Source organism: Erpetoichthys calabaricus, chromosome 2 (assembly GCF_900747795.2).
Source record: "Erpetoichthys calabaricus chromosome 2, fErpCal1.3, whole genome shotgun sequence".
NCBI classification, from domain to species: Eukaryota; Metazoa; Chordata; class Cladistia; order Polypteriformes; family Polypteridae; genus Erpetoichthys; species Erpetoichthys calabaricus.
In genome coordinates, this window is record NC_041395.2 from 175,691,225 (window position 1) to 175,705,949 (window position 14,725).

The 14,725-nt window shown below is 37.9% G+C and overlaps 1 protein-coding gene across 3 annotated transcripts in view; it reads left to right on the forward strand.

The window, feature by feature from the left end:
- The window catches only part of sned1 (sushi, nidogen and EGF-like domains 1), a 176,294-nt gene that overhangs the window by 74,432 nt on the left and 87,137 nt on the right, over positions 1 to 14,725 (forward strand). For 2 of the 3 annotated variants that reach the window (XM_028794815.2, XM_051922724.1), the window contains 6 exons: positions 1,183 to 1,296; positions 3,563 to 3,676; positions 5,850 to 5,966; positions 8,949 to 9,041; positions 10,696 to 10,809; positions 13,113 to 13,229. In XM_028794815.2, coding sequence (XP_028650648.1) covers positions 1,183 to 1,296; positions 3,563 to 3,676; positions 5,850 to 5,966; positions 8,949 to 9,041; positions 10,696 to 10,809; positions 13,113 to 13,229 — 669 coding nt within the window. The remainder of the gene's footprint in view (positions 1 to 1,182; positions 1,297 to 3,562; positions 3,677 to 5,849; positions 5,967 to 8,948; positions 9,042 to 10,695; positions 10,810 to 13,112; positions 13,230 to 14,725) is intronic. The other variant, XM_051922723.1, reaches the window with a different exon arrangement.

Genomic DNA, 14,725 nt, shown 5'->3' on the forward strand with positions numbered 1-14,725 from the left:
GGATAATATAATGACAATACAGTTAGGTCCATAAATATTTGGACAGAGACAACTTTTTTCTAATTTTGGTTCTGTACATTACCACAATGAATTTTAAATGAAACAACTCAGATGCAGTTGAAATACAGACTTTTAGCTTCAATTCAGTGGGGTGAATAAAACGATTGCATAAAAATGTGAAGAAACTAAAGCATTTTTTTAACACAATCCCTTCATTTCAGGGGCTCAAAAGTAATTGGACAAATTAAATAACTGCAAATAAAATTTTTCATTTGTAATACTTGGTTGAAAACCCTTTGCTGGCAGTGACAGCCTGAAGTCTTGATTGATTATTCAGAAACACACAATTTAGAAACTTTACCAGAATCTAATGATGTGAGTGCCAATGATTGATTTACTTCTACTGCATTGGCAGAAGGAAGGAGTGAGAAAAGCAGTTGTCCAGGATGGCTGAGCTCTTTTATTATATTGTTTGCCTTTCTAAAGCAGCGGGTGTTGTATTTGTCCTGAAGAGAAGACAGCTTAGTGCTGGTACTATTTTGTGCCATCTTCACCAGCGTTGGCGGTACTGTGCGGTCCTGGGCCAATCAGGTGCCATACCAGGATGTTTTGCAGAAAGTGGTCAGAAAATTCACTTTTTTTAATAAAGGAAGGACTATATTGCAAGAAAGTAAGTTTCTTGAGCAAATTCTTTTTAAGTTATTTCGTTTTGGGTTTTTTTCCTCACTCTAGCCTGATTCCAGCTTCTCTTTCTTGTTGTCCTCACTTCATCACTCATTCTTAACCACAACTCAGTTTGATTCGACTATGGTAAGATCAAATTGGTTGCATCAACAGTGATGATGTGAGGAAGGTGTCAACATTTTGAAATTCCAGGAACAACAAACAATTGACAGCCAAACAAACAGTAAGAAGTAACAGAAATAATTAATACAATGTATTTGATAGCATAAAAAACGTACTCAAGCAGCTGCTCATCCTGAAAAAAATGATATGTTGTCTTCATCCCTGAACTGAAAAAAGTGGAGCATGAAAAAGATAAGTGGAAAGATTCATTTACAGTATATGCATTTGTGTTATAATTTGAATAAATTAGCATTCTCTATGTATCATTATTGCATCATAGACAGGCAGGTGCCAGAACAAGCACATCAATAATAATATGTGATCTTTCTTCCATAGATGTGAATGAATGTGAATGCAATCCTTGTAAAAATGGAGGGACATGTGTTGAAGGAGCTGGAAATTTCTCTTGCTTGTGCAATCCTGGCTATAAAGGGCTTACCTGTGAGACAGGTAAGTGAAGGTGGCACAAGTGAAGTGTTCCGTACTCAGAATGAGGAGAGTGCTGAAAGTGATCCACCAAGTTATTCACACTCATTTGTCAAAGTTAGTGGAAATAAAAATACTGTGTACATTTCAAGTTTATTCAGGACTAGAAGCAGCACTCGGAGTTGCACAGGTAAGTAATTTCAAGCTCTGGTCAGTTTGTCTGGTAGTCTGGCTTCAGTCTGCTCTGGTGTTTCACTCAAGGTTATTATAGTATTGCATTTTTATATTAGTTTTTATTTATAATCTTACTTGGAAATTCAGTTTAGTTTTAGTTTTCCTTCATCATGTATTTTTAGTTTTAATTTAGTTTTTTTTTACAGACATTTCTATTTTATTTTATATCTATTAGTTTCAGTTTTAGTAATTTTGGTATAGTTAAAGAGTTGCTATGGAGTTTAGTTTTGTGTTACAATCAGACAGAACTGTACACTTAAAGGGTTTGGATATGATTTTAATGTTAATGGAAGCTTACTACACTACAGATAGTTTACTATTTGGTTTTGTTTTTATCTGTTAAGAACAAGAATAATCAAAACCAGATACTGAATATGAACAATTTTATACAGTTTTATATTTTTTTAAATATTTTCTATGTCATTTGTGCTAAACAAATGTGTGTTGACTGTTGGCACTTTTCATCTTTTCCTTTTCTTGCCCAGAATGGAACAATTTGTGATGAAATATAGGTGAATTTTAAGGTCTGAGGGTTTTTTACTCTACATATCTACAGCACATAACATATCCTGCTCCAAGACAATGTGCTTGCATTTAATGTCTTCAATATTGTATTAAAAAATCTCCCATAATGGGACTTGCTTTTTTTCTACCAGCCATATCAGCCGATTCCATCTCAGACACATAAAATTTATAGACAGAATTTTGCCACCTTCAGGCCTGAAAAGATATCAAAAATCAGAAAATAAATTCTACTCTGTTCTGACAGGTGTGATCATGAAAATCATGGAGGGCTCAGGAAGAGTGGGGCTCATATGCTTGAATCAGTGTGCAGATCTCACCTAGCTGTATTGAGGGAAACAAAGAAAAAAGCATTTAGTGTCAAGGGCTAGGGGCAGTGAGACCTGAATATCCTATGCATAAGAACAGTAAACCCTTAATGAGCAGAGCAAGAGTATGGCTACTCACTCGTAATTTTTCTCTCCATACTGTAAAGGCTTTGTTGACCAGCACATCTCAATTCCAGGCGTTTGAATTACATCTTGATATACAAGAAGCTCCAAGAAATGCAGCAACTCATCGTAACTGACATCAGACTCATGCAGCCTGGAATTTGGTTTAGTGTGTGCCACTGTATTAAATGCTGTGTACTACTTCATCTTGGGCTCAGTCAGAATTACAGCTAACATGCCATCATTTATGAACAGAGTGAAATTCTGTAAGGGATTATCTGTATCTAATACTTCTCTCTTGAGCCCTTGAATAACTGGGTACATTCAAAGCAAAATTATCACCTTGGTATGCTTCACTAACACTTGAACCAGAATCTATCATTCTGTCACTATCAGCTCCTGAAGAACTGTCATTGTTATCACACAGCAAATCGCTTTCTTCATCACACACTTTACACTCCCATATTCAGCTTGCTCTGTCACCACAAATGCAGTGTCAACACTTGCCTTCCATCACCAGCCACTGATCAATGGATGAATATATGCAGCATGGCTCGTGGTGGATGACTTTCTGTTTTAGAGTTAAAAGTTACAAGGGTTAAAGACTAACAGCAGGAATATTTATTCAAAAACCAAACATGAAATTCTTATTAATATATTTTGATTAATTTTGGGATCGCCTTTGCGTAATTCCGGGTTGTGACAAAAACTAAAAATATTTTTAGTAAATTATTATTTTATTTCAGTATGTCAGTCTTTTCAGCTCCTTTAATAGTTTAGTTTACTTTAAGTTTTCCATTTTGGTTTTGTTAATTATTTTATTTCAGCTTACGAAAATGTTTTTATATTAATAGTTTCATAGTTTAATAACCTTAATTTCACTTGCTCTGGGCTACCATTTGAATAACAAAACAAAAAAACAAAGGTAGTCACAGGTCAAAATTTTGGGCCATAGTCTTCTACCTGATCAAATTAGGGAGGTGTTCAGATTTTGTCTGGAACTGGTTGAACAGTGTGGATTTGTATACCAGACAAACAAAGATTTTGAGCTTTACATATTAGATAAAGAGAATTTAGCGATTTGCAACTTTATTTTTCCTCAGATGTTGATGAATGTGAAAGCAGTCCCTGTGTAAATGAGGGAACGTGTATTGATGGAGTGAACCATTTCACTTGTGTGTGCAAAGTTGGCTACACAGGGCTTACCTGTGAGACAGGTGAGTAGAGGTCTTCAATTGTATGACTTCACTTTTGACGTCTGGAAAACAGAAGATATTTATTTGTTTATTTTATGTATTTTATATATGTGGTTAACATATTGTATTATCGCAGGTTCTTTAGGACTTCCCAATTCCATTACTAGGTTAGTTTACTCTTGCAACTTAAGATTATCATACATAGTGACACACACACACACACATAGGGATCCTGCAGACAAAGTCTCAGGTGAAAGCCTAATGGTCAGTCTCCCTGTAATTTTCTACTTATAACCCCTTCTCATTCATACATAGATATTCTTAAAAAGACAACAATAATGCCTAAGTGCATCTCACAATAATTCTATAGGAGTCCCTACTTAAGAACGTACTATCACAGCACTGACAAACATATGATTGTTATAATGACACAATTAAAAGTGCAATTCTTTTGGTTATGCCACTTACCAACAATATGCCCTGCTTTTAATACAGTTGTCTCTTCTTTTGAGGAGTAACCTCTCAGCCTTGATAAACCCTATGGGCAAATAATGTAGCTACTCCCCATACAGTTGTCTTAATTTTTAATTTATTATTTCAATCACACTAAATATAACAACAAAGTGAAAAAATTTTTAAAAAGTGGTATTTATTAATGAATAATAATACCAAATAAAACAAAATGTATTTTAAAATTCCATGAGAGACTTCGGGACATGTGATATTACACATATAGATAGATAGATAGATAGATAGATAGATAGATAGATAGATAGATAGATAGATAGATAGATAGATAGATAGATAGATAGATAGATAGATAGATAGATAGATACTTTATTAATCCCAAGGGGAAATTCACAAACGTGAATATTACTGATTGGCTGTCCGAATGATGGATGACTTTATTCAAGTTTTTGTATCTGTTTATCTATCTCCATTTCCCATGCAATAAAATAATCAACAAAGTTTTTAATCTTTTTATGGCTCTCCGTTTCCCAATTTTTAAAATAATCACTATGGCCAGAGGCATCATCTGGGTATTCTACTTTGTTTACCTAGATGTTTTAAACTGATTGATTACAGGTACCATTCAGGAAGAGGAGATACTTTAATGTTAATTGCCCTTGAAAAATTAAGTTCATCTTGTCTGTTTGAGTAACAATATAAGCATCTACAATTTAAAATTGAAGATCTGCCATTCCAGGACACTACACAAATCACTGAATATTCTGTGCTAATTTACTTGTTAATGTCAATAAATATTTCACAATGCACTGTTTCTTCAAGAATTAGGCATGCTTTTAGAATGCTATTTAATTTGACTTTTCATCAACAAGGAGGGATGCAGGCCTTGCTGAAGAAGAGAGGGTATATTTAAGAAACTGATCACATTTATCAAATAGAACTCATAGAGGAAAGTGAGTTGAATAAGAATACATTAAATTGAAACGAATCAATTGCCTTGGGTGAATCTGGTCATTCAGTTTACCTGTGACAAACTGTTCACTGAAAATTACATCTGTAAAGTGTCATCAAAGTCCATAATAGTAATTCAGTCCTGACAGAAATCTCAGATAGTCAATCTGTGCCACACCTAATGATGACTGTGCTTTATATGAAGATTATATATCAGCTACACTCACTCGCTGAATGCTGCTGTTCTGGTTACTGCAGCAGCCAGCAGAAGCAAATTCACTGCAGTCAGAATAAAGGCAATGATAAGAAGCCATTAAAGAGACAATTAATCTGTGGGAAATGTTTTTGGTAAAACATTTCTGTTACATGGCTTCATCCCAGTGTAATTAATCATGGAGTGTTTTCACATGAGCAATGTATAAAGTAAAGACTGATTGATATCATTCTGTAATTAAAGATTATAAAAGACCACGAAAAATTAATCTTCATGACAAAGATGTATGCAATTAATGAACTGTACTTGTAACTAAATAATTAGTTCTCATTGGGTTGTCACATGATCTGTATTTTTTGAAATAGAAAGTAAAATCACCCTACAATACTGATTTGCTTCTAGTTCTATTTATACCTTTCCTAAGAAGCTAGTTCTGCATTGTAGTGAATCCTAGAATTGGCCATCATGGGCACTGAATAATCCAAATGCTCCACACTATGATTTTATCTCTTTTAACAACTGGGCCTTCAGAGTCAATACTTTTTATTTTCTATCATGCAGAAGAGAAGGATTCCTGTTCCCAAAAGCAGTGCCAAAATGAAGGATCTTGCTTAGAAGTTAATGGTACAACGACCTGTGTCTGCATCCTAGGATTCACCGGGGAATACTGTGAGGAAGGTAGGCTTCAGTTTGAACGTTTGCACTTTAAAAGCCAAAATATTATTGGCTGAATTGTATACTTTTCTGCACCAATAAAAAAGTAGGGAACTATTATTATCTTCTGCTGGTATCATCTTGAATCACTTCCTTCACATTTGTAAGAAATAAATTGGAAACATATTTAAAGAAAGAAATTTTGTCCTCAACTAGGCCCTCTTTGAATATTTAAATAGTAAATCAAACTGAAGAATCAGGTGGGAGGAAGCTTTTCCATTATGTCTTTAATTTCTCTTCATGAAGAGGAAAACACCTTGTTAAAACTGCCTACTATGGGATGATTCCCCAAGCAGATATGCCACAGAATGTACAGAATGGTTCAAGAATAGAGACAGAAAGTCATTCTTATAGATAACTGAATTTGCATAACAGTGTTGAATTATTGTTTACTCTGATTAGTTTAGCAGCTTACATTCACACTAATTGGTTCAAGTAACATAGATGTTTCCAGCAAAAAGCATAACCAGCTTTCATAACCCAAAATAATAGTCTCATTTAGCTATATTCTTGGGCCTTACAATACTTTCCAATACTTCTTGACTTCCTGTGTATGTGACATCGGTCAAGTCTTACTGGGTACATGATAGTCAGCCAATATCTTGAACCATCACTCAGAACCAAGTTGTTCTTTGTTGTTCACATGACCTCTATCTGGTTTCCCGATATGCTTAGACTATATTTATTAACCCTTTATACTACATCTAAGATAGAAGCTATATATTTAATGTGGAAAGCATACCAGAACACTTTATATGCAATAATTATATTTACCCCTAAATGACTATGTGACCCTTAAGTCTCATTCTTCTTACACACACAACACATTTGTATTTTTTTGATTGCATTTAACATGTCTGAGCAATCGCAAGTTATTTCGACTGTATTTTTGTGTAAGAACAGCACCCAATTCTGCTTCTCTTTGATCACATCACTTTGTGTGAGCAGATTATCCTATTTTTGTAAAGAGTTGTGTTTTGAAGTGTTATATTTAGTTGAAGGCTATAGTTATCCCCTTCTATTTTAAGCAACTGTGCATGAGTCATAAGCATATCATGTTTTACAGATGTATGGCTAGGAAAAAACTAAAAATATTAATAAAATTAAAGGACATACAATACATACAATGTTTACATATACCAAAATGCTGCACTCAAGTCAATACTGGTCGCGGGGGCAGCAGCTTGAGCAGAGATGCCCAGACTTCCCTCTCCCTGGCCACTTCTTCTAGCTCTTCCGGGAGAATCCCAAGACGTTCCCAGGCCAGCCGAGAGACATAGTCCCACCCTATCTTTAAGGGAAAGCCCAGACACCCTGCGGAGGAAACTCATTTCAGCCACTTGTATTCGCGATCTTGTTGTTTCGGTCACTACCCATAACTCATGACCATAGGTGAGGGTAGGAACATAGATCGACTGGTAAATTGAGAGCTGAGCCTTACGGCTCAGCTCCTTTTTCACCACGACAGACCGATGCAGAGCCCGCATTACTGTGGATGCCGCACCGATCCACCTGTCGATCTCATGCTGCATTCTTCCCTCACTCGTGAACAAGACCCCGAGATACTTGAACTCCTCCACTTGGGGCAGGATCTCGCTACCAACCCTGAGAGGGCACTCCACCCTTTTCCGGCTGAGGACAATGGTCTCGGATTTGGAGGTACTGATTCCCATCCCAGCCGCTTCACACTCGGCTGCGAACCGATCCAGAGAGAGCTGAAGATCACGGCCTGATGAAGCAAACAGGACAACATCATCTGCAAAAAGCAGTGACCCAATCCTGAGTCCACCAAACCGGACCCCCTCAACGCCCTGGTTGTGCCTAGAAATTCTGTCCATAAAAGTTATGAACAGAATCGATGACAAAGGGCAGCGCTGGCGGAGTCCAACTCTCACTGGAAATGGGTTCGACTTACTGCCGGCAATGCAGACCAAGCTCTGGCACCGATCGTACAGGGACCGAACAGCCCTTATCAAGGGGGTCCAGTACCCCATACTCTCGGAGTACCCCCCACAGGATTCCCCGAGGGACACAGTCGAATGCCTTTTCCAAGTCCACAAAACACATGTAGACTGGTTGGGCAAACTCCCATGCACCCTCTAGGACCCTGCTAAGGGTGTAGAGCTGGTCCACTGTTCCGCGACCAGGACGAAAACCACACTGTTCCTCCTGAATCCGAGGCTCGACTATCTGACGGACCCTCCTCTCCAGGACCCCCGAATAGACTTTTCCAGGGAGGCTGAGGAGTGTGATGTGAGAATTCACATCTTAACATTTGCCTAATCATAACGTTTTGCTTAATCACTACTGCAGATTTGATTGTTGAATACTGAAAGATGAAACTGAAATTGAAACTTTAAAACAGATTAGAACGTTGTCTTCATGACACACTTGAGCTCTGTTGCAAAGCCCTAAGGTTTTGTTATGCATAGTTTAGCCAGTTGTGCTCTATGGCCTAACATAAAAGGGAATGGGCAAGGAGTCCTCCTTGAGTGCGGTTCAGAAGAGCCCTTTGGAGTTGGCCTCTAAATGGCCTCCTTAGACTGGACTGTAGAGGACAAACAGCCATGGTCTAAGAAAAGGACAGCTTATGTAGTAATGCGTTCTTCCTTACATCCTTCCTTGTTTTTTCCAGGTAGATCTGAAATCTTGAGAGAACCTTTACAGTAAAGTTAATCATAAAGGAAGGAATGGGAAGGATTGCCATATTCTGCTATTTATAATTAAGTTGTCAAATTCAACCTCAGAGGACTCCACATTCTTGTAACATTTCTTTGGACTGTCCACTGGGGACTCCAGTATGCATCCATACGCCAGAAAATTGTTACTAAATTTCTGACATTAGGCCAAGGTCATGCACTAAGTCTTTTGTACTTCCATGATTTCAAATGGGGGAAGTTCTTTGAAATCTCAGAGGTTTAAGTATAATTTTGATTGTTATTTCAGAGAGATGTCCTTGCCAAAATGGAGGCTTCTGCATAGATGGCAATTCCACCTGCGACTGTCCTTCTGGATTCACGGGCGACGTCTGTGAGCTTGGTGAGCCTTTGTTTCCACTGAATTTAAACAAAACTGCACATGCAGTTGTACTAGTATGATAGCATTTGGTTCTGTTGTGTCAAAGTAAAATAATCCAGGAAAAGTCCTGCTTGTTATCACTTTATGGACATCCTACTGTTAGGAAATGCATAAGACTGGAATGATCAGAGGCAAACAAATAACCAGAAGGTGAATTCACCTTAAAAAAGGATAAGTGATTGTGTGTCTGTCTGGGTGTCCATCCAGTTGCTGTCTCTATCGTCACAAACCCACGATTCCCATACCAAATAGCATATAATAGAGACATATATACATTGCAGGGTGCTCTGTAAACGTTAACACTGAAGTCTACATTGTTTATTTAGATTTCAACCTGTCTTAAACAGATAGCTCAGCTAGTTTATAACTAAAGTGAAAGGCAGAATCCTAGGATTCAGGGGCCAGAAACCAGAGAAGGAACCAAAACTAATCATCAGGGCCAGAACACAAAACAAAGTCAGGAAACAGAGAGAGAGTTTCCTAAGCCCTAAGTCTTCTTGATAGCAGATTTTGGATACCTACTAACACAAGGAAAGCACGGTACACCGTACTGTTTCATTGCTTCTTTATAAACTACTATAGGAGGATTCTTTCCAAGAAGTTATCTAACAAATAAGGCTGAATTTGAGTTTGTGTGTTTCTCCAGAAATCCACACTGCTGAACCCATCGCTGCAAAATTTTGCACAGGGGATGAACATATACTATATTTCTTTCCAAAAGTTGAATGGGTTCCCCTGCTTGTGTTTATCTGGTATGCAATTTCACACTGTTGAACAAATCTCCAACAATTTTGTATAGATTCCCCTCCTTAGTACTGAAATTTAGTTGTTGACCCCATCCCACATAGTACAGTTGATGCCCTCCTGGGCAAAGCTGGTTGGTACCCCCACCACAGCCAGCAGCAAGTACCCCCTCTAGTACAGAATAAAGATTTGATACTTAATGTGCAGAACAATATACCCTCATGAATGTATTACTGAACATAAATATAATCATCTGCAAAGTATGTTCATTCCTATTGTAATCTTTTTTTGCATAGCACTCCATGGACGTCACTGCTTTGTTAGGTGCAATAAATAATAAAGATTTCTTTATATTGCTTTATAACACCCAAAAGACAACAAGATCATATGATTCTGTAGACATAATTGTACAGATGTTGAAACAGAAAGTCTTGCTTGTTTTGCCCCTTAAGCTAAAGAAGAAGCAGGAGACCAAGAACCCAAGTGTGGCTTTGTGGCTAATACATTAAACTTTAAATCAAAACGACACCAAATGCAGTCCTCATTTCTGAGTTACTGTGAGACCCTGAGTAATTTGCTTAAGCTGTCAGTGATCCAATTCAAAAATATATGTGAACAATTTTGCAACAGCTTTGTCATTGTAAATCTCCTTGGGAGGCTGTCCATTATAGAAAGGCACTATACAAAATAAATGCTGCTGCTATGCAGTCTATGCTTTGCTTTTATTTTTTTTTAATTTACATGACAAAACATCCAAGTCCAGTTGGAGATCTGTTCTGAGATCTGTAACAGAAGAATAGGAATCTAGAAATGTTGGTTGGATGAATCATAATTAACTCATTCATGCTTGTTTTCTTTTATTCTTCTACAGAAGTGACCCAGACAGCTTGCAGCCTCAGCATACCTTGCCCAGGTGGTGGGCCATGCATGGAATATGGGGGGTCCTACCTGTGCACTTGTCAGACGGGAATGATTGAGGCAGAAAGTGAGTAGAGAGAAAGAGGTGCGGACGCACTTCTAACAAGTTGATGAGCTGTGTCAGAGGTAACCGTGATGGGGTATACGTGACACTCAGATATTGCATTGACTCCTGACATATAGTGGCAATGGCAGATGAAGATAAGCGGACAATAACGAGATGATGAAACAAGATTGTCAATTCTATACTTAAAGTAGCAAGTTGAAAGGAAGAAAGAATGCTGGACTTTTAATATATTTATTATTTGATCATTTAAAATTTGTGTATTAAAAGTTCATGTTCTTTTATCGTCCTGGGGTTTTTAAGAATGGTTTGGGGTTTTTGGGTTTTGGTGAGTGTGTATGAGAATGTGCAAGGTCCATGCCCAGGCTTTGGTTGCCAGTTGCTCTACATGTCAGGCTGAGAGATCATCCTGGGAGTACAAACTGAAAGATTAAGGTGAGGAGATGCAACGCAGCATGTCACTGATTCAAGCTTTTAATGTTTTTTTTTTTTTGATTTGCTGTTCTTATCTTTTGTTTTAACCAGCTAACACAATGCAAGGTTAGCAGGATGATTAGAGGATGAATGAGGTAGGTTAATTAATGCGCTTCAGCTGCAGTGGCAGCCAACGGTTCAACTTTAGTATACTGTACAAAGAGTGAGGGGTAAATGCGATAGAAGGGAGAAAAAAAGGGTGGAAAAGAAAGAAATGATAAGAGGAAAAAAGAAATTGAATCATTTTAAACTGAAGCAGAGATTGGGAGTGGATGGAGAAGCAAGATTAGGAGGCAAGGAATGAAAGAACGGGTCATGTTGGCTTTAGTAAGGTGTCTCATCCACAAGAACAGGGTCAAACCTGCTCTGCTGCAGCTAAGAACAGAGGAGATGGAGGGGGCTAAGGATTGTGCTTCAGGTACTAACTGGAGGTGTCAGAGGAAGTCTGAGTTCAGTGCTGGAACAAGAAGCTGCTGATTTAGAGCAGAGGAGGCAGGAGGTCTCTGAGGGGAACTGAGGACTCAACACAATAAGACCTGAGGATCGGGTGAGTGGAGCGAGCAATAAAGTCACTGGTTTTATATGTCTGGTAAGCTGAGATGGCTTTGATGGAGCTCAGTTCATGGACTGAGTGCCGGGGAATATTGTATAAAATGTGCTGCTCTGAGGAATGACTGAGATCTCTTGTTTCTCCTATTTCTTTTAACATGGTTTTAATTATTTATATATTTACAACTGTTTATTACACTCCTGAAGACTTTGATTCATGTCTGCCTAATTTTGCACCATTGCACTTGTTTTTATTATCAATAACACACACTTTTTGGATTTTTTCATATAACTAATTTTGTTTTTATGTCTCTCATGAGCTGCTGGTCTATTACAATGTACTGGGGTCTATGTAACATCTGAGTGTCAGGTGCGGCCCATAGCAGTGACTCCTGACAAGCTGCTCAGCGGCAGAACTATTGGACAGTTGAGAGGTTTGATAGCCTGGCATTTTAGAAATACAGAATGTTGATGGATTGCCTTAGCATTTTTCCAGTTTATTAAACAGTACTGGTAAGCTATCGTTTGTATTCTCAGTTTTATTTCCTTCAACTATGGAATGAAAAATGATAAAGGGTAGCACATGGTTAATGATTTTTTTCATTTTTATATTTTCTTAAAAAAAGTAAATTCAGAATTGAATTCCATCACTTGAGATAGTAATGGTGAGAATAAGGGGGTTACTGTCCAATATATACTGTAACTTCTCATGTAGTGCTCAGCTCTACCAACTCTGCCCCTCATATTTCAATGACTGGTTACACAAGTAACAAAAACAACTATAAACATCTTGCCAAAAACATGTATGTAAAACCAGAGAATCCCCAGCTAGTTAAAAGGAAGATAAGTGGCTATGTTAGGTAAAATACAACATTTAGAAATAAATTACACATCTTTTCAGTTTATAAGGCTCCACTTTGTCCATCCATTTCTGTACCCTCTCTGTCTAGCTAGGAGTCACAGAGACTGGGACATAAAACAAGAACCAACCCTGGACTGGCACTTACACTCACACTCAATGGAGTTTTGGGTCTCTAACTAACTCAATACATTCATCTTTGGGATATGTGAAGAAACCCAAAATGCCAGGAGAAAAACGCATTTGTCACAAGAAGAGTGTGCAAGCCCCGCACAGATAGTAGCCAGATAGTTACCCAATACATAAATAATTAAGTTTATGAAAAAATGCAGTCACTTAGACCCTAATTTTTAATCCCCAGTGTGTTTCTCACCAGCTCTTCATTTTCATCTTATGTCATTTATATCTGATGTTTTTTTTTCAGTACAGCCTTCTGCTTGTGATTCAGCTCCCTGCTTACATGGTGGTGTCTGTTTAGAGCGAGACAGTGGATACATTTGTGAATGCAATTTGGGCTACAGAGGAAAAAATTGTGAACAAGGTAAAAGATTCACCTGGAGTCCCGAAACAAGCATATCAATCTCCTAAACAACTTTGTCTCATGTCCCCTTTTAGTGTGTACTAAAACAAAGGGATAAACTGGGCTCAGCCAATTAGCTGGCCAAACAACATTTTCATTAGTAGATCACACTGCTTTTCTTAATTGCTTTTACTCTAAATCATCTCCTTCTTCTTCCTCTTCATCTCCTCCCACTTCTATGTTTAGGTCGATGTGCTTGATCAACCTTCTCCAAAAAGCTTGGTCCTGCACCTCCTCACCAGTCAAGCCCTTTTACTTCATATCTTATTTTTCTTTATCCATCTACCTCCACTTTGGCCTCCCTTGCTTTCTCTTCCCCTGTACTTCCATTCCCATCACTCCTGGACCCACATATTCATTGTCTCTCCTCATCACATGTTCATACCACTTCAACCTACATTCCTAGATATCTCTCACCCTTTTGTTGTACCTCTGATTGTCTCATTTCGTATTCTGTCCTTTTGTAACTCTACATGTCCATTTCAACATCATCATTTCTATTACAGCTAACTTCTTCTCCTGTACTCCCTTTACTGCCCATGTCTCAGCTCCGTACATCATTGCTGATCTTACCACTGTCTTATAAACCGTATCTTTAACCATCACCCTAATTTTTCCATCACACAATACACCTGATACCTTCTTTCAATTGTTCCACCCACACTGTGGAGTTATCCCTACATTCAATTCTCCATCTCTTTCTAAATAACACCTCTTATGTGGCACTATATTCATAAAAAGCAAAGGAAATTTGAAATGTTGTGGATTTTCACTCAAACTGCAAGTTTTGTAAATATGTTACCAATCAAGAATTGGAGAACTTGAGTCAATAAACAGTAGGACATTATGACAAAATCAAACATGAGGGAGTATATAAAAAGAACAGATGGAGTATACCACCCAGAGTATTTAAGGTGCAGCTGATGAATGGAAGTTTAGCCAGCATTTTTTCCATGTGGGCCGTATTAGTGTCTTAAAGGGTTCTAGCATTAGAGCAACAAGACCTGATTCTGCAGGGTCAACAACAAGGGTCTGGACTCATGTTACCTGCTAAGTCAGGGTAGTTTACCACTCTGGCACCCAGAAGGTGTATGTACTGTATAGACTAGGGCTCAAAAAGAAATTATTTGGACATTTCACCTGCTTCCATGGCAATAAAGACTCAATGAGTCAATGTTTAGCTTACTGGTAATTTAGTTTACTGTCTAGTTTAAAGCTTTATTGTATAACTTACTTCTTTGCTCCATGATGACCCTTTCATAAGTGCATTTGCTGAATGAGTTTGATCAAGTTTTAGAGTAATGGATAGTCAGAGACAAGGCAGAAATCCACCCTGGAAAGACAGACCTTCACCCACTCTTATCTGGCCAGTTTAGTGTCATCAGTTGACCCAACAAGCACACATTCTACACAGACAGGGCCTGATCTGAGCTTGGAAATGTCCCAACGTTTTAGAG